Source organism: Cetorhinus maximus, chromosome 3 (assembly GCF_964194155.1).
Source record: "Cetorhinus maximus chromosome 3, sCetMax3.hap1.1, whole genome shotgun sequence".
Classification (NCBI taxonomy): domain Eukaryota; kingdom Metazoa; phylum Chordata; class Chondrichthyes; order Lamniformes; family Cetorhinidae; genus Cetorhinus; species Cetorhinus maximus.
Genome location: NC_135881.1, coordinates 89589386 through 89608779, shown reverse-complemented (window position 1 = coordinate 89608779; position 19394 = coordinate 89589386). Strand labels below are relative to the sequence as shown.

At 42.5% G+C, this 19394-nt stretch overlaps 1 protein-coding gene across 2 annotated transcripts in view; it reads right to left on the bottom strand.

Annotated features, from left to right (window-relative positions):
• Window positions 1-19394, bottom strand: part of LOC144678765 (tyrosine-protein phosphatase non-receptor type 3-like) — a 252812-nt gene that overhangs the window by 147729 nt on the left and 85689 nt on the right. For both annotated transcript variants that reach the window (XM_078538644.1, XM_078538642.1), the window contains 2 exons: window positions 17328-17462; window positions 14978-15160 (listed from right to left, as the gene is read on the bottom strand). In XM_078538644.1, the coding sequence (XP_078394770.1) occupies window positions 14978-15160; window positions 17328-17462 (318 nt within the window). The remainder of the gene's footprint in view (window positions 1-14977; window positions 15161-17327; window positions 17463-19394) is intronic.

The window sequence follows — 19394 nt, the reverse complement described above, 5'->3', positions numbered from 1 at the left end:
GCCCATATTCTTTGCAGTTTAGAGGAATGAGAGGTGATGTCCATGAAACATTTAAGATTCTTAAGGGGTTTGATAAGATACATTCTGAGAGGTTGTTTCCCCTGGTTGGAGAATCTAGAATTCGGGGGCATAGTTTCTGGATAAGGGATCAATCACTTACTATGGAGATGAGGAAGAACTTTTTCACTCAAAGAATTGTGAGCTGTGGAAGTTAAATCGTTAAGTACACTCAAGGTTCAGATAGATTTTTGGACTCTGAGGCTGGTGAACCAAGGGATATAGGGATCAGGTAGAAAGTGGAGTTGAGGTTGAAAATCAGATCTTACTGAATAATGGAGTAGGCTTGAAGGGCCAAATGGCCTATTCCTGCTCCTTTCTTATCTTAAGAGCCTGTGAAACAACAAATTAACAGACAGGTTCAATTCAGCTGCATGCAATATTCCAGTTCCCCATCTGAGCAAGAAAATGTGTGCTCTTTCATGACAGGTATTTCACATTTCAAGAATAAAGAGGTTAAAAAGGGTATGTTAATTTATTGAAGGCCCAAAACTCAAGCTCCAGGCTAGTACGGGAGGGTGTTTATCTAGTTTTAGTTTTATGAGGCCATTGTGGATACTAAAGGATATTTTCCTCACAAACCCAAAGCAGGGGAATCATGAAATTAAGACAGCTGCCGCAAACCACGAATGGATCCACCTATCTACAAAAATGGGGCATAGTTTCAGGCATCTTATAGTATTTCACCTGTAGATGGCATTGAAAGCATATTATGTGACACTGATTGCAAAGAAACCGTATCTAGTATTACATGATGTCAGCCTAGCAAAAACAACTTTCAGTCTATTATTCTACACCCCACACAACAGATGTCAGCACCAACTGGCAAGGAGCAAGTTTTTGGTCCTCAACCAAACCCCACTGAGTAAGATTATTGACTTTATCCCTTCCATTCCCATTGAGCCATATGGTAGCTCACACCGGCCGTCCCTACAATTGTGTTATTGGTCTTCAAAGCAAACACACAACAGAGCAAGATCTGAAGCCCATGACTCCTGCGGGCCGTGTTTCTCATTGCAACCCACTTGCTGACTGCCAATACCATTTCCCATCTCATTAGGTGCAGCTGCTCCTCACAGGCTATTCCAATCTTTCTTCATACTGATCCTCGACAACTACATTTCCTATCCAAAGCAACCCGTCCTGTTGGCTGCTGTTCCATGTCTCTATCCTCCTACTCCTACTGATCCGAATTTGCCTTTCCCCCACAAGATAAACTCACTGGGGTTAACAAAACACATAATATACCCCCATGTAAATGTCCCTCAATAGTGACTAGAAATGAATCTTCCAACTGCATATAGTAGATGTAAGATGAAGGTTTGCTTATTGTCAAGAAGATATAATGTCTATAATGCTATTGGGAATTATTTTAAAATGGAGTTTAGTGGTGGTGTGTGTGTGTGTGTGTGTCTTAGTTGGAATAAAGTCAGCTGGTCTAGAGGCTTTGATGTATAGAAAAGAAGTAAGTTTAAAATGGTAATTAGGTAAACATATGGAAGTTAGAAGGTAAAATGTAACAGGGGCAATTTGCATTTTTAAATAAACCATTCAAAAGAATGGGTGAAATATTACACCTAGCCAGAAGAAGCCAAACAATGTGTTCACTTTTTCCAAAGCTTACCAATAAAATTGGTGTTATGAAAGGGTTTTACTGTTAGAAGAGATAAAGGTCAAAAAACGTAGTGATACAATGAGAATTTGCATTCAAAGAGGAAAATATGTATAAAGGAAGAGAAGGCTGTTGGTAAAAGAAGAGGGTTTCTAAAATCTAAAGCCTCCAGCTTGTAAGCCTCAAGCCACTGTCTGCAAGGACCCAGAGCTGAAAGAAACTCATTTTGAATGCACCTGTGCAGAGTGTGCTTTGCCAGGGGTCTGTTCAAATCTGTGTGTTTCACTGTTGCTAGTTTGCTAGGCCATTTCAGGGAGCAGTTAACTAACCACATTGCTGTGGGTCTGGAATCACATATAGGCCAGGCCAGATAAGGACAGCAAGTTTTCTTCCCTTAAGGACATTAGTGAACCAGATGAGTTTTTAATGACAATCTGGTATTGCTGATACTAGCTTTTTATTGCAGATTTATTTAAGTAATTTAATTTAAATTCCCCAACGGCTATGGTGGGATTTGAACTCATGTCTCTAGATCATTAGTCTAGGACTCTAGATTTCTAGTCCAATTGCACAGCTGCTATGTTTCTGTATCCAAAATTATTTCCTGCTCTCTAAACCATCTTCAGTTGGTCTTTACTCCTCAAATGTAACTTCATGGAAGACTGAATATTGTAAAAATTACATATTGTTAATTTTAATTTTCCTTTTACTGCACATTACCAGTTAATTTCATGAACTAACATGGTGCCTGGAATTTGTTGCGAATCTTTGAGTCATTAAATAAATTAATTTGGAATTGTTGTATATGAAACTAAACCTTAGAGCAGCAGTGGAGCAATGATTTTTTTTCCCAATCTAACTTCTGGAGTTTCAATTTCTGGCATGCAGAACTTGATTTGATTTTCTGGAGTAGAAGGAAGAAATCAGAGCTGCTGTTAGCATTAGGAAACTATGGGCAGAATTTAATGCCCTCTCCTGGTGTTGAATTTGAAGGTGGGGCATTTAATCGGGTGAGATTGTGGCAGATGGAGACCCCTGGGAACCACTGCCTTCCCGATTAAATCAGGGTTAGGAAGGCTCGTGGATGGCCTTTCTGCCCAGACAGTAATTGAGGCCCACTTAAGGGCCTCATCCCACTACCACTGGTATTCAACCAGCAGCGGGTGGTCAAGTATACCTGGTGAGAAGGCCAAAAAGCAAATACTGTTGGGTTTACTTATGGGTTCCCAGTTGGCGGAGGAAGGTGGTGGTGGGCCCTCCTTCAAAGGCACTCAGTGGGGGGCTGCTGAGAGTCACCTCCCTGCCCATTCTTCCTCCCCAGCCAGCGACCCCCACCTTGCCCAAACTCACAATGTGACCCGGGTCCATCAACAACCTTAGGCCTTTGGTGGGTGCATTACCAGCAGCTCTCACTGCTCCCAGTGGCGCCAATGAGCAACAGAGAGCTGCTGGCCTCTTTTTGGCTAGTAGCACTTGTGGGGTGGGATTTCTGCCCCAGGGTCTTAAATCCTGGGGAAGGCCTGATAGGCACTCAATTCCAATGGGCCTTCACCAATGGAGATGACATGGAGCTCCCAACAGTTCTTCAACTGACGGGTGAGATCCCCGTTACCAACATTAAGTTGTGCCCTATATGTGCAGAAATCAGCTCAGAGACGAGGAAGATGAAGTACTTAGAGCAAAGCCTTAAGACGCCATTTTGAATTTTAACGGAAAGAAAAACCAAAGGCTTCATAATTCCATTACACCATTTGTCCAAACATTGATATTTACACATTTTGTGAGACACACAAACAATATCTGGCTTAACTGCAATTTAGCAGGGTATATTCTAATGAATCTAAATACTTTTTAATAACATGATATAACAGATTGAAATAATTTTATACCCTACATTACACTTTAGAATTTATATTTGAAGGTTATTTAGTAAAATATATGTTTTTTTAAAAAAAACAGAATTTCAAATAAATTTGGTCTCCCCTCCAGGGAAGCAAGTGAAATGAAATAAATCGAATAAGGTTTATCCAACATCGAATTTTAAAGCAATTATACTCCCAGGCTCTAAACAGTCTTGATGTGGCACAGCTAAACATTTTACAAATGTTCTTACAAGTGCAATAGCTTCTCCCAACTAGAGAATCTGACATTAGGACATTCTGGTGAAATACAGAGGTTGAATTTTACAATTCCTCTTTACAGATACAGATGGCAACAAGCCCTCAAGAGTTTACAATTCTCAGTATCAGGTTAGTAATAGTACAGGCTAAATTAACACTGATTTATCAAAGAATCCAAAGAATATCTTCACCCAATAGAAAAGACACTCTTCAAAGATGGTAAATTTGTCATCTCGCTTAATCCCCAAAAATGAGAATAGGGTAATTTTCAATTTTCAAGGGAAACACTCTTATGAATGCAAGGTTTTATAACAAGATTATATTTAGATAGTATCTTGAAATTCAAAGTAAAATGATGTAATGAAAAGGGTCATGTGACCGCCTGCTGGTTTTCCCTGGTGATATGTCGATGTGACCTGGTTACCATGGGAAAATGTTATTGAAATCCACATGCAGGTTTAACACCTGAAAACAAAGGGCAGAGCATCTGGCTTTGCCATGGATAGACTTACAGACTCTGAAGCAGCAGTTCTTGCTTTGTGCAGACTTACAGACTCCCATGCAAGAAAGAGAGAGAGAAAGAGAGGGGAGAAAGCAAAAGCCATTGTTAGCTATCATGCAGAATGCTGGTGGAAGCTGGTTCACTGGGGAAGAGAGGGAACCTGTAGAGATTTAAGGACACTGGGAAATTTGCCCTGGCAAGGCCAGGAGGAGGAATGGGCCTTGCTGCTGGAATAAAAACAGAATTACCTGGAAAAACTCAGCAGGTCTGGCAGCATTGGCGGAGAAGAAAAGAGTTGACGTTTCGAGTCCTCATGACCCTTCAACAGAACTGAGTAAAGTTAGGAGAGGGGTGAAATATAAGCTGGTTTAAGGTGGGGGGGTGGGGGGGAGAGAAGTTGTGGGGGTGGGGAGGTGGTTGTAGGGACAAGCAAGCAGTGATAGGAGCAGATAATCAAAAGATGTCACAGACAAAGGTACAAAGAGGTGTTAAAGGTGGTGATATTATCTAAGAGAATGTGCTAATTAAGAATGGATGGCAAGACACTCAAGGTACAGCTCTAGTGGGGGTGGGGTGGAAAGACTGACAGGGCATTACAGGTATAGATTTAAAAATAATGGAAATAGGTGGGAAAAGAAAAATCCTTATAAATTATTGGAAAAAACAAAAGGGAGGGGGAAGAAACGGAAAGGGGGCGGGGATGGGGGAGGGAGTTTAAGATCTAAATTGTTGAATTCAATATTCAGCCCGGAAGGCGGTAAAGTGCCTAGTCGGAAGATGAGGTGCTGTTCCTCCAGTTTGCGTTGGGCTTCACTGGAACAATGCAGCAAGCCAAGGACAGACATGTGGGCAAGAGAGCAGGGTGGAGTATTAAAATGGCAAGCGACAGGGAGGTTTGGGTCTTTCTTGCGGACAGACCGCAAGTGTTCTGCAAAGCGGTCGCCCAGTTTGCGTTTGGTCTCTCCAATGTAGAGGAGACCCCATTGGGAGCAACAAATGCAGTAGACTAAGTTAGGGGAAATGCAAGTGAAATGCTGCTTCACTTGAAAGGAGTGTTTGGGCCCTTGGACGGTGAGGAGAGAGGAAGTGAAGGGGCAGGTGTTGCATCTTCGGCATGGGCATGGGGAGGTGCCATAGGTGGGGGTTGAGGTGTAGGGGGTGCTGGAGGAGTGGACCAGGGTGTCCCGGAGGGAACGACCCCTACGGAATGCCGCCGGGGCGGGGGGAGGGTGAAGGGAAGATGTGTTTGGTGGTGGCATCATGCTGGAGTTGGCGGAAATGGCGGAGGATGCTCCTTTGAATGCGGAGGCTGGTGGAGTGATAAGTGAGGTCAAGGGGGACCCTATCATGTTTCTGGGAGGGAGGAGAAGGCGTGAGGGCGGATGCGCGGGAGATGGGCCGGACACGGGTGAGGGCCCTGTCAACCACCGTGGGTGGAAAACCTCGGTTAAGGATGAAGGAGGACATGTCAGAGGAACTGTTTTTGAAGGTAGCATCATCAGAACAGACGCGACGGAGGCGAAGGAACTGAGAGAATGGGATGGAGTCCTTACAGGAAGCGGGGTGTGAGGAACTGTAGTTGAGGTGGCTGTGGGAGTCGGTAGGCTTGTAATGGATATTGGTGGACAGTCTATCATCAGAAATTGAGACAGAGAGGTCAAGGAAGGGAAGGAAAGTGTCAGAGATGGACCATGTGAAAATGATGGAGGGGTGGAGATTGGAAGCAAAATTAATAAATTTTTCCAGGTCCCGACGCGAGCATGAAGCAGCACCGAAGTAATCATCGACGTACTGGAGAAAGAGTTGTGGGAGGGGGCCGGAGGACTGGAACAAGGAATGTTCCACATACCCCATAAAGAGACAGGCATAGCTGGGGCCCATGCGGGTACCCATAGCCACACCTTTTATTTGGAGGAAGTGAGAGGAGTTAAAGGAAAAATTGTTCAGTGTGAGAACAAGTTCAGCCAGACGGAGGAGAGTAGTGGTGGATGGGGATTGTTCGGGCCTCTGTTCAAGGAAGAAGCTAAGGGCCCTCAGACCATCCTGGTGAGGGATGGAGGTGTAGAGGGATTGGACGTCCATGGTAAAGAGGAAGTGGTTGGGGCCAGGGAACTGGAAATTGTTGATGTGACGTAAGATGTCAGAGGAATCACGGATGTAGGTGGGAAGGGACTGGACAAGGGGAGAGAGAAGGGAGTCAAGATAACGAGAAATGAGTTCCGTGGGGCAGGAACAGGCTGACACGATCGGTCTGCCGGGACAGTTCTGTTTGTGGATTTTGGGTAGGAGGTAGAAGCGGGCTGTCCGAGGTTGGGTGACTATCAGGTTGGAAGCTGTGGGAGGAAGATCTCCAGAGGAGGTGAGGTCAGTGACAGTCCTGGAAACAATGGCTTGATGTTCAGTGGTGGGGTCATGGTCCAGGGAGAGGTAGGAGGAAGTGTCTGCGAATTGACGCTCAGCCTCCGCGAGGTAGAGGTCAGTCTGCTGGAAGTTGGTTCAGGAGTTGTCAGGAGACAGAGGAAAATGATGTACGACTCACTGAAACGAACCCATTCGAAGCTGCAAACAACTTTGAACTACTTCCTGTGAAGACTGCATGTCCACAGAGCGTGCTGTAAAGTATAAATGTGCCATGGGGTTTTCGAGTATGTTAAAATGCTGATAAGGAATGTCTTTTCTGTAGTTTAGAGTATTAGTTGCCTACTAAGTAATGTTTAGTTGATGTTGATTTCAGTTCGTTATAGTAAAAGTCTTAAAACTTGAAATCTTGCTGTGTGATTCCTTTAAGTAGATCACTGGGAATTCATATCTTTTTTCAAAGTTATCAGTCTCTACAGGGATCACAACAACACAAAGCAGCTATAGTGTTCATTTTACAATCATTCTTGTAATAGCAGACTATCAGCACAAAGCTGCTCATCGCCAAATCCTTGCCAAGAGCTTTAAAAACTTCTCTGCTTTGGTACCAAATCTCCCTTTTGGACTTCTATGTACGGCTCGACACAATATCCAGTGAATTTAGGAATAATAAAGCTCAAGTGCACATCACAAAACTTTAAAAACAGAACTTTAAGTATGAAAATATTGAAGTGAACCGTTCAACCTTTTCCTAAAAGAAAACATACAATTTTGAAGTAGAAGTTGTATTACTTCCCTTCTGGGCTGTTAAATTAAAATTATTTTATATAGTAAAGTCTTTGCGTTGTCAGCTTCAATAATGTAGGTTGTGCACACCACAAGGCAACTAACAAGTCAGCTTTGACTGATTAAAGCTGACCACAGGGAAGACTTTTCTTTTACATGGTTTTCTCAGCAGCTGGCATTGGGGAATATGGTAAGTTTGCACTGGAGTTCCTGTTGGCTTTGCAAGACTTCTAAACAGGAGTCAGCAGTACAGCCACCCTATTAAACTAAATATAAAGGCAGCATTGTTAATAAATAGTACTCCGTAAATAGCATGAAGGCCAGCTCAACGGAGTACAGCTTCCACGGAGTACTGAACTCAGGAATTTGATAAGTGAGGAAATTCAGCACAGTGAGGGAAGAGGTACTGTTCTGATCTTTTACGGAACAAGGAGTGGTCTGAGAGGGGGAGTGGGATAAAGCGAGCCCTGAGCGCTGAAGTCCACAGGCATTAATTAGGTATGTAGGTAGGTGATTGGTTGGTGAGCTTTACGGTTTTTTTTCTCTAAACTGGGACAGTAGTTTAAACTAGTATAGAGGAAATATAAAATGTATTAAATTTATAGCTTAACTAATTAAACTACTGAATATAATTACAAATTATCATTGAGTGGTATTTCTAAATTTGAAACCTTAATTAAACAAAATATGATAAAGATGATAGGGCAGGTGATGTGCTGTAGCTGTAAAACACCAGTGCGATGGACAGCAACCTTCTGCAGCTCAAAGAACTTCAGCTCAGAGTTGAGCTGATGTCAGAGCTTCAGACAGTGATGCATCAGGGGCATAGGAAGTTACTTGGACACTTTGTTCCAAGAGGCAGTCACACCCTTTAGATTAAGTGCTTTAGATTTGGTCCATGGTCAGGCACAGAAGGGTGTGACCACAAGTGAGGCAGGTATACAGATCCAGAAGGTAGCAATGGAGGAGCCTTAGTCCTTGAACTTGTCAAACAAGTTTGAGGTTCTTGCAGCCTGTGTGGATGACAGCAGGGACTGCAGGGATGATGAGCAAACTGACCACAGCATTGTGGTGAGGGGGGTCATTCAAATGGAGGGGTGTAAAAAGGAATGTAGTAATAGTAGGCGACAGTATAGTTAGGGGACAGATGCTGTTCTCTGCAGTCGAGAGCGAGAGTTCTGAAAGCTAGGTTGCCTATCTGGTGCAAGAGTTAAGGACATCTCCTTGGGGCTGGAGCGGAACTTGAGAGTGGGAACGGAAGGATCCACTTGTCGTGGTACACATGGGTACCAGTGGTGAGGTTCTGTTGAGGGACCATGAGCAGCCAGGAGCTAAACTAAAAAGCTGAACTACAAAGGTAATAAATACTGGATTACTACCTGAGCCATGAGCAAATCGGCATAGGGTAAATAACATTAGAGTGTTAAAATCCATGGTGCAAAGATTGATGTGGGAGAAATGTGTTTTGACTCAAGAGGTACAGGTACCAATACTGGGGAAAGAGGCTGCTGTACGTTGGGACGGACTTCACTTGAACCACGCTGAGACCAGTGTCCTGGTAAATCATATAACTGGGGCTATTCAGCGGCCTTTACACTGAACGGTAGGTAACTGGTGTCAAGGGGTTGTGTTCACATGAGGGGAGATTTAGAAAGTTGAAGAGAAAGGACAAGGCAGTAGTATAGGGTAGCGATACAGAGAACGATAATTGGAGGGTGACAAAAAGGGACAGTGTACAAACATAAGAATGCATCAGCAAAAAGGGTCAGAGCAGGGAACAATGGTAAAAAGTCAGAATTAGAGGCTCTTTATCTGAATGCATGTAGCATTTGTAACAAGATGGATGAATTGATAGCACAAATAGAAATAAATGAGTATGATAGCCATTACAAAGGCGTTGTTGTAGGACAGAGTATACATCAAGAAATAATAGGGGCTTGCAAGAAAGGTACTGCAATAATCATGGGTGATTTTAATCTTCATACAGGTTAGACAAATCAAATTGGCAAAGGAATCTTTGAGGATGAGTTCATAGAATGTATTCAGGACAGTTTCTTAGAACAATATATTCTCAAACCAATCAGGGAACAGACTATTTTAGACCTGGCAATGTCGATGAGAGAGGATTAATTAATGAAATCATCGTAAAAGCTTGTTTAGGCAAGAATGATCATAACATTGTAGAGTTTCACATTCAGTTTGAGGGTGAGAAACTTGGGTCTGAAACTAGTGTCTTAAAGCTAAATAAAAGCAATTACAAGGGTATGAAGATAGAAGACACTACCCCATCTCCAACCTCCTTTTCCTCTCCAAAATCCTTCAGCATGTTGTCGTCTCCCAAACCTGTTCCTGTCTTTCCCAGAATTCCATGTTTCATTCTCAATCAGGTTTCTGTTCTGCCATAGTACCGAAGCAGCTCTCAAAGTCACAAATGACATCCTCTGTGACTGTGACAAAGGTAAACTTTCCCTCCTCATCCTTCTCAATGTGTCTGCAACCTTTGGCACAGTTGACCACACCATCCTCCTCCAATGCCTCTCCACAGTCATCCAGCTGGGTGAGAGTGCACTCACCTGGTTCCATTCTTATCTATCTAATTAGTCAGAGTAGCTCTTGTAATGGCATCTCTTCCTATTCCTGCACCATTACCTTTGGTAGCCCCCAAGAATCTATCCTTGCCCCCCTCCTATTTCTAGTCTACATGCTGTTCCCTGGGTGACATCATCCAAAAGCACAGTTTTCACATGTACACTGATGACTATCAGTTCTATCTCGTCACCAACTCTCTGAACTCCTCCACAGTGTTAAATTATCAGACTGCTTATCTGACATCTAGTAATGGATGAGCAGAAATTTCCTCCAATTAAATATTGGGAAGACTGAAGCCATTGTTTTAGATCGCCACTTCAAATTCCATTCCCTAGCTACCGACTTCACCCCTCTCCCTGGCAACAGGTTGAGATTAAGCTCGTCTGTTCATAACCTTGGTGTCACATTTGACCCTGAGATGAGCTTCTGACCTTATATTCATACCATCACTAAATTTTTCCACATCTGTAACATTGCCACGTTGCCCCTGTCTCAGCTCATCGGCTGCTGAAACCTTCATTCATGTCTTTGTTACCTCTTGATTTGACAGTTCCAATGTACTCCCAGCTGGTCTCCCATATTCTACCCTCCGTAAACTTGAGGTCATCCAAAACTCTGCTGCCCATGTCTTAACTCACACTATGTCCCATTCCCTATCACCCCTGTGCTTGCTGACCTATATTGGCTCCCGCTCAAGCAACGCCTTGTTTTCAAATACCTCTATGGCCTCACCCTTCCCTAAGGCTGTAATCTCCTATGGTCTTACAATCCTCCGTGATAACTGTGCTCCTTTAATTCTGGCTTCTTGTGCAACTCCCCCACCCCACACCGAGCTGGTTTAAGTTTACCGTCTCATTTTAAGATGGCATGGCCGACTGTTACTCCCTTTAGTACTACACTGAAGTGTCAGCTAGACTATGCATTCAAATCTCGGAGGTGGACTTGAATTTACATTCTTCTGATCAGAAGCAACAGTGCCACCTCTAGAGCCTGTAATGATATCTAGCTATTGGAAATAGCTGGATGAGTGCAGCTCCCACAATACTCAAGAAACCTGACACCGTCCAGGGCAAAGCAGCCCACTTGACTGGCACCCCATCCACAAACATTCAATCCCTTCACCACCGACGCACAGTAGCAGCAGTGTATACCATCTACAAGATCCACTGCAGGAATTCACCAAGGCTCTTTCGACAACACCTTCCAAACTCACGACCACCACCATCTAGAAGGGGAAGGGCAGAAGATAGATGGGAACACCACCATCTGGAAGTTCCCTCCAAGTCACTCACCATCCTGACTTGGAAATATATTGCCGTTCCTTCACTGTCGCTGGGTCAAAATCCTGGAACTCCCTTCCTAACAGCACTGTGGGTGTACCTACACCACATGGACTGCAGCGGTTCAAGAAGGCAGCTCACCACCATCTTCTCAAGGGCAACTAGGGATGGGCAATCAATGCTGGCCCAGCTAATGGAGCCCACATCCCATGAATGAATAATAAAAACAAACTGCTACTTCATATTATGCATCCAAGGCAATGAGAAGGGTTCAAATGGGACTGTTGACCTTGTAAAATGAGAATGTTCTACAATGCAATTACTCAACTACTTAAGATTGAGAGAATAGGTAAATTGAATGCTGATTATATATTTGAGATTACCATAAACTCTACATCAGCAGACATGGGCTCTTTGAAGAAAGAAAGCATACACTTAAGTCAGGTTTAACCAATTTATGCAGCTGCTGATGAAGGTGCATAATGGTCCTTGCAGGAAGGCAGTGAGACAGATAATGTGTCAAATTTATTGGTGAATTTGATTGACATTTGAATGGGTGGGAATATAGAGAGATATTAAGTTTTTGGACCAGCCAGATGTGAGAGTCATTTCTGGTTCTGTACTTTCCTGTGCCCATTTCACCAGTCTATCTATGTCCACCTTAAGCCTGTTACTATCATCTTCACTGCTCATTACATTGATGAGTTTTATGTCATCTGCAAACTTCGAACTTATGCCAGGTCTGGGTCATTAATATATAATCAAAAATAGCAGTGATCCTAATAGATGTTCACGAATAAGCATCCTGTACTGCTGACAATTTGACACATAATGCCAAGTTGGCAGGAACACAATCCAGGGCCTCTGTAAAATGGCACAGGAAACTCTGGACATTCATGGCACAAGTCTCCCTCCTCAGCACTGAAGATGGAGAATTGAGGGTGGCAGATCAGTCTGTCATTATATTTGTACTTTACGTGCATCTCATTTTAGGAGTTTCTAAAACTATTATTGCCTCACTGCTCCTAACTTGTCCAGTAATTACTAATTTTTCATCCTTTCCTCTTTCAGGTCCTTTTTCAGAATTAGGTTGAGCCATCCTCACCAGCCTGCAACAGCAACCCCTCAAGACTTCAGCAAGTACGTGCTCAAGAGATAAGGGCCCTGAGTGGGAGTCATAGGGTGAAGGTCACATCACAAGTAATGAGGAGCTGGGAGTGGTAAAAGGGACACCAAAAACAGTTATAATTAAAATGCTTTCATTACAACAGCACCATTCCATTCAGCATGCTCAAGCCACATTGGCAGCACAGCATAAGAGCATTAGAGTTAAAAAAGCACAGAAGAAAGACACTATTGGGTAGCACTTGGACAAATATTAATTTCAGTAAAATTTGTTCACTTTAATTTAAAAATCAGACATTTGTAACTGTCAATTTGTGTAGAATTGGTTCATTAAGAGCTGCAAGTACTTTGCAGGTGGCATTTGTAAGGCATGCAGTGAGTTGGTTGTCTGGTTTGGGTGGAAGAATTGAGCTACAGAGGTGAATTTTAAGGAGGTATTTAATGGCGGAGAGAGGGGTTAAAGAACAGAATTAGGGTTTCAGCCTAGATGGCTGAAAGTATGGGCACCAGTGGCGTGGCAAAGGTAGTGACTGTTGCACAAGGATCCAGAGTTGAAGAAAAGCATAGTTCTTAGAGAGTTGTAGGACTGGGCACAGGGAGGGATGAGGCCACGAAGGGATTTGAACATGAGGCTAAGAATTTTAAAACTGAGGTTTGGTTGATAGGAGCCAATCTGAGTCAGCAAGCAAAGAGATATGACTGAATGGGATATAGTTGGATTACAGCATGGGCAGCAGAATTTTGCATGAGCTCATAGAGGGTCGAAGATGGGAGATCAATCATGTGACCATTGGAAAAGTCAAGTCTGGAGATGACAAAACATAGATGAACATTTCAGTAACAGATGGGCTGAGGCAAATGACATGAGTGATAATACTAAGGCGGAAATACGTGGTCTTGGTGTTGTAGGATATATGGGGCCAGAAGCTCAGCTTGGGGTCAATTTGGATACCAAGGTTGCAAACAACATATTTTAGCCTGAGATCAGACCAGGCAGGGAGGATGGAATTAGTCCGTGGGCCAAAGACAGTGGCTTCCCTATTTTTAACTGGGGGAAACTCAGGTTCTTCCAGAATTGGATGTCAGACATCACAAAGGCTGTGGATATCGTCAGCATACATGTGGAATCTGACATTTTAATTGGATTATTTCACCAAGGGGCAACACGTAGATGAGAAATAGGAAGGGCCCAGTGACAGATCCTTGGTGGATTCCAGAGGTAACAGCATGGGGGTGAGAAGAGAAGCTATTGCAGGTGATTTAGATTTACCTATCTAGTCATAGCCTGAAAGAGTACAAATAAGGTGAGGGTGGTCCCACTCAATGGAGGAAAGGTGTAGCAAGAATGGTGTGGTCAACCACATCAAAAGCTGCATGCAGGTCGAAAAAGATGAGTAGAGATGGTGCACAATGGTCACCAACAGAAAAAATGTAATATGCAACTCTGATTAGGGCTGCTTCCTTGTTGTGGCAGAAGTGCAAAGAATTGACTGAAGAGGCTCAAACATGGAGTTGTGGAAAGACGGACACAGGTTTGGGAGGTGACAACACGTTCAAGGACTTGAGAAGAAAGGGAGGTTGCAGATGAGACTATAACTTGCAAGAACAGAGGAGTTAATGGTGGGCCCTGTGAGGAGGAAGAGATAATAACAGATTTGAAATGGTGGAGGGGGGGTGGGGGGGGGCACATTACCTGAGGAGAGGGATCCATTTGCAATCACAGTTCAGCTATTTCTGACCATCTTCTGAAGCATTTTGCTTTTGCTACTTTTACTTATTTGAAAAGATTCCTAAAAACCCGCCTCCTGGGTTATATCTTCATTGTCATCTCTCCCTTCATATGAAGGAACAGACTAAAGAAGCCCTCGAAGAGGGCTGGTTGCATTCTGGAGAAATGGGAAAACATGAAGATGGTTTTCTCTCTCCTTGAGATAGGATTAAAGAGGTAATAATTATAGCTGGTGGACAGAACATTCTGCAAATCTCAACAGAGGATGCTGTTAAAGAGATATGACCAATCCCTATTGCTGACAGAAAAAAAAATCCTCTTCATTCTTACACTCTGAAATTTAAAATGAATGATAAAACAGAAGCCCCATTAGATGAGATAATTTCAGCAGCTGTTGAATTTTGTCAACAGGATGGAAGTTGGACCATGATTACATCTGAAATCCTAAGCATGATAGATCATTCAGGTTATAAAGTCATCCAAGCTGAATGAAAAGGTCACGTTAAATACTAAGAAAATTGGAAAGTGGATCATTTTGCAGAAAGATTTCTGAACTGTTGGAGGAGAACTTGAGAAACCAAGAAGGCCCATTGTGATGAAAACGCACAAAAGTGAGACTTATGAGGATTGAAGATTTTCTATGGTTGATTACAAAATTATTAAAAAATCATCCTAATGCCTAATATGTACTGACTGGTAGAGATTCTACACATATTTCTATGAGGAAAAATATATTATAATCCTATAATGTATGGCTTTCCCCATTTCTATACAAACAGCTAATTTTGCACCATTTAATCAAACTCCTAAGTCACATACCAGCTGTGCGATGCATGTTTCGGGCAGGGCTCCATATCATTTTTATTTGCAATGGCTGGAATGTTCGCCTTGTAGTTATAAAACACTTCTTCACTCTCTGTGATATATGCCATCTCAGTGGCAAGGTTATCTACGGAAGAATGCCGTGGCTTTTGAGCATCGTGTCTTAATCTTGGACTTGGCCTATTGGTAGTGCAAAGGGATGAAGCTTTAGTTAGTTGAAGTAGATCACTTGATACTATAACTCTAAGTACAGAATTAAATTTATGCTAAGTACTTAAAAGATTTCTGAAATATTTAGCTGGGAAAGAAAACGCGTAACATAAAATTTCCTGTGCCCTTGACTTGGAGTCAGCAGGAACAGGTTCAGTGGCCAGTAGACTTGTAGATACCAGGTGTACCAGGTTGCCAAATGGTGGAGGTGAGATTCTCCTGACAGTATAAGCCAGGCCCTATGATTTATTTTTGGAAAAATATTTAAATACAGTCTTCCTAAGAGTGCGGGTAGGTCCTAAATGATCCCGGAGTGGTGGTGGTGGTGTTGCAGGGGGACGAGACACTCAGAAGCCCCTTTGCTGCTCACTCTTCTTTACATCTCCTGGGCCTCTCTCTCATATCTGCAACTACCAACTGCCATGGAAATATATGATTACATTCTGTCCTATTGCCTTGGCAATTTAAGATTGCATGCTGAGCCATTGTCATGGCAATTCTAGACTTTGGTGGAGCCTACAGTGGATGTTCCTGGTGAGCAGATGCCATCATTTATGCAGGGATGTGTTCCCCTTTCCATGGAAACACAATATATTTATTGAATTACTGCAGTAATATTTTCTGCATAAAAGAACTATATAGATCACTTTTCTAATGTTTACTTGAATGCAGTTTAAGGCAAATGCATCTTGAAACAACCACTATAATAAATGTATTTAAATATGACTATGAACAATACTGAGGTTCCCAGTAACTTCACCCCACCTAGTGGTATATCTATGGAAACAAATCAGGGATGCCAAGTCTTTACAAATCCATACAAATGAAATCCATAGAAATCCAACAGATGTTTATTTGAATGGCTGGATCTCTCCTCTTGATCACCCAATGGCTATTCAATTTGTGAATTTCCAAAACAATCTGAAATTGTAATTGTAATAAAATAGTTCCTGCGATCCAACTATTTTATATGGACAAGGTGTTTGATGGAATTTGACCCTTGGCCAAAGTAATACAATTCAGTGTGGAATTTTAGTAGTTAAACTGGGGTTAGACATTTCTATTGCCTCAACTTCTCCAAACATCTTGCCTCTCAAACTTTGGCGCACAAGATGATGTGCCTTATTTTCTAACCTGCGCTCTTCACACATTGTTAAAATGGGGCTGTGGAGTAATTAGAAACAAAATTTTCAACTAAGGTTTAGTTAATCCAACTTCCGCTCTTGAATTGTGACTTTCAAAATTGCTGCAACTTTTTTGATTATTCTGTGCTTTTATTTCCTGGTGCACAAGTGCTTTTTTGAGTTCATCTTGCCAAACAGGGGATGTCATGCTACTGTGTGGTTCAGGGTTGACGGAATGTCATACAATTAGAAAAATAAAGTGCTGTCAGAGATATAACTCAGTGCCAGGTTCATTTCTTGGTATTCTTGCAAAAGCCGATGATTTTCCATCAATGCTCCATTTTACTCAGGGTGTTGGTAAAATATTTAATTGATCTTATTAAGGTTGGTTTAATAGGACAACTCAAAGCAAGCTAATAATGCATCAGACAAGATTACAACAGTAAATTCTAATACATATGTTCCCAGTTGCTAGAGGCCTTCTTAACGTGATAATTTCTAGTTAATTGCCTTTATCTTAGTGGGCACGAGTATAGGATTTGAGCTTTCTAATCTTCATGCGGGCTGAAGTCCAAGATACACATTCCTATAAACAGTATGCCCAGGGCCACAGCTTCTGCCTTCAAACAACTAATTTGATTGTAAGAGCAATTGTTCCACATCTGCTCTTAAATTTCCCTATGGTACTTACCATCCAAGCTGACAGCAAAGACTTAGCAATGCTACTTTATAACTAGCTGCTGGAAGCTTTGTAAGGGCTGAGTGGTAAGGTCCTACCTATAATATTTTCTTATAGGAAAAGTGTGGTCTTCTGAATACAAATCCAAATCCAATCCACAGTGAAACTGGCACCCATAAGTGTCCTGTCACTCTGGCAGAGCACGTTGGAACTCCTCTGCATTACACTGTTGTGCTGTTCTCTTAATTCTAGTTCCAAACATTAAACATGTTAAGTAGTTTCCTAAGTAGTTTCCTATGAATGTGATAAAAAAAAAATCCATAAAGTTGTTTACCAATCAGGTGTAGATGGTGGGGAGCGAGAAGGCAAGCTTCTGGTTTCCAACTGTTCAACTGATACAGATTTTCTTAATATTGGATTCCAGACCATGCCACCAATGACACGATGACAGAACTGATTGTTGATAGTCCTGTGGCAAACAAAAAGAGAGAACTGAGATGATATGATTGTTCTAATTTTTAAAAAAATGCCATCAAGGTGAAAACCTATTCCATTTTCTAAAATTAAGTTTGGTGCAATACAGACGCATACAAAGTAAAGGAAGCTTTACTCAACTATAAAACGTGCATTAACAATCTTTGAATATCCTTTAATGCAATCAGCTGCCTCTTCCACTTTGCTCCTTTCCCTAGTCCATCAGGCCATACATCCCCTAAGGCTCCCCCTCCCCTAGCCCTGAACTTTCATCTTTCCCTAGTTTCTCTCCTATCTCCCCTCATGCCTTCTCCAAGCTCATCTTGTCCATGAGACGCACCTCCTGCTCCCTTGACCCTACTTCAATAAAAGTCTGCCACAATAACTACTCTCTTCAAAAAAAAAGAAATCCCTTTACCCCTCCAACCTCACAAACTATAAGCCCCATTTGCAACTTCCCTTTCATCTCCAAAGTCCTTAAAGACCTTATTGCCATTCAAATCCAAGTCCACCTTTCCCGGAACTCCATATTTAAATCCCTCCAATCATGTATCCGTCTATGTGACCATGACAAAGGTAAAATATCCCTCCTTGTCCTGCCTGCAGCCTTTGACACAGTTGGACACATCGTCCTTCTCCAATGTTTCTCCACCAATGTTTCTCCACCATCGTCTAGCCAAGTGGAACTACACTTGCCTGGTTCCATTCTTATCCTTCTAATCATAGTCAGAGAATCACCTGCAATGGCTTCTCATCCCACTCCCACAGTTATTTCTGGTGTATCTAAGGATCCATCTTTGGCCCCATGCTATTTCTCAGTTATGTGCTACCCATCAGCGACATCCGAAAATATAGAATCATCTTCCACATATATGCTGACAACATCCCAACTCCAACCCACCACCACCTCTCGATCTCTCCAGCATCTTCAAATTGTCAGACCACTTATCAAAAATACAGTACTGAATAAGCAGAAATTCCTTCCAACTATTATGAAGGCCAAAGTCATTGTCGTCGGTTCCTGTAACAAACGTTGCTCCCTAGCCACTGATTCCTTACCACTCTCTGGAAATTGTCTTGAGGCTAATAAGCTTGGTAGGCTTATAAACTTTCATAAGCTTGGTGTCACACTTGACCCCGAGTTGAACTTCTGACCACGTATCTGCACTAAGACCACCTATTTCCACCTTCGTAACATCATCTTACTCCACCCTGCCTCAGCTCACCTACTGCTGAAACACTCTGCTATGCCTTTGTTACCTTTGGACTTCACTACTTTGGTGCATCCTGGCTGGCCTCCCTCATTCTACCCTTGATAAACTTGGTCACCCAAAATCCTGCTGTCCACATCCTAATTCACACCAAATCGTGTTCACCTATCACCCCGGTGTTCACTGATCTATCTTGACTTCTGGTTAAGCAATGCTTTGATTTTAAAATCCACATCCTTGCTTTCAAATTCCACCATGACCATGCCCCTGCCTTTCTCTGTATTCACCGCCAGCCCCACAACCCTCTGCGGTATCTGTACTCTTGTAATTCTGGCTTTTTGAGCATCCTCAATTTTAATCACTCCAGCATTATTGGCAATGCGTTCAGCTGCCTGGCTCTTAGCTCTGGAATGCCCTCCCTGCACCTCTTCACTTCTCTACCTTGCTTTCCTCCTTTAAGGCACTCCCTAAAACACACCTTTTTGACATTTTTTGAGCTTTTTGTCATTTTGAAAAAAAAACTTTGGCTATGTGTCCTAATATCTGTTACCTTGTTCAGTGTCATTTTGTTTTATAATGCTCCTGTGAAGTGCCTTGGGATGTTTTATTATGCTCAAGGCACGAAAGAGGTTGTAACTGTTGGTTTACAAGTATGAATTTATTCAATTTTTGTGTGACCATCCTTGTGACATTTGAGTTGCTCTGCCGGTTCTGAG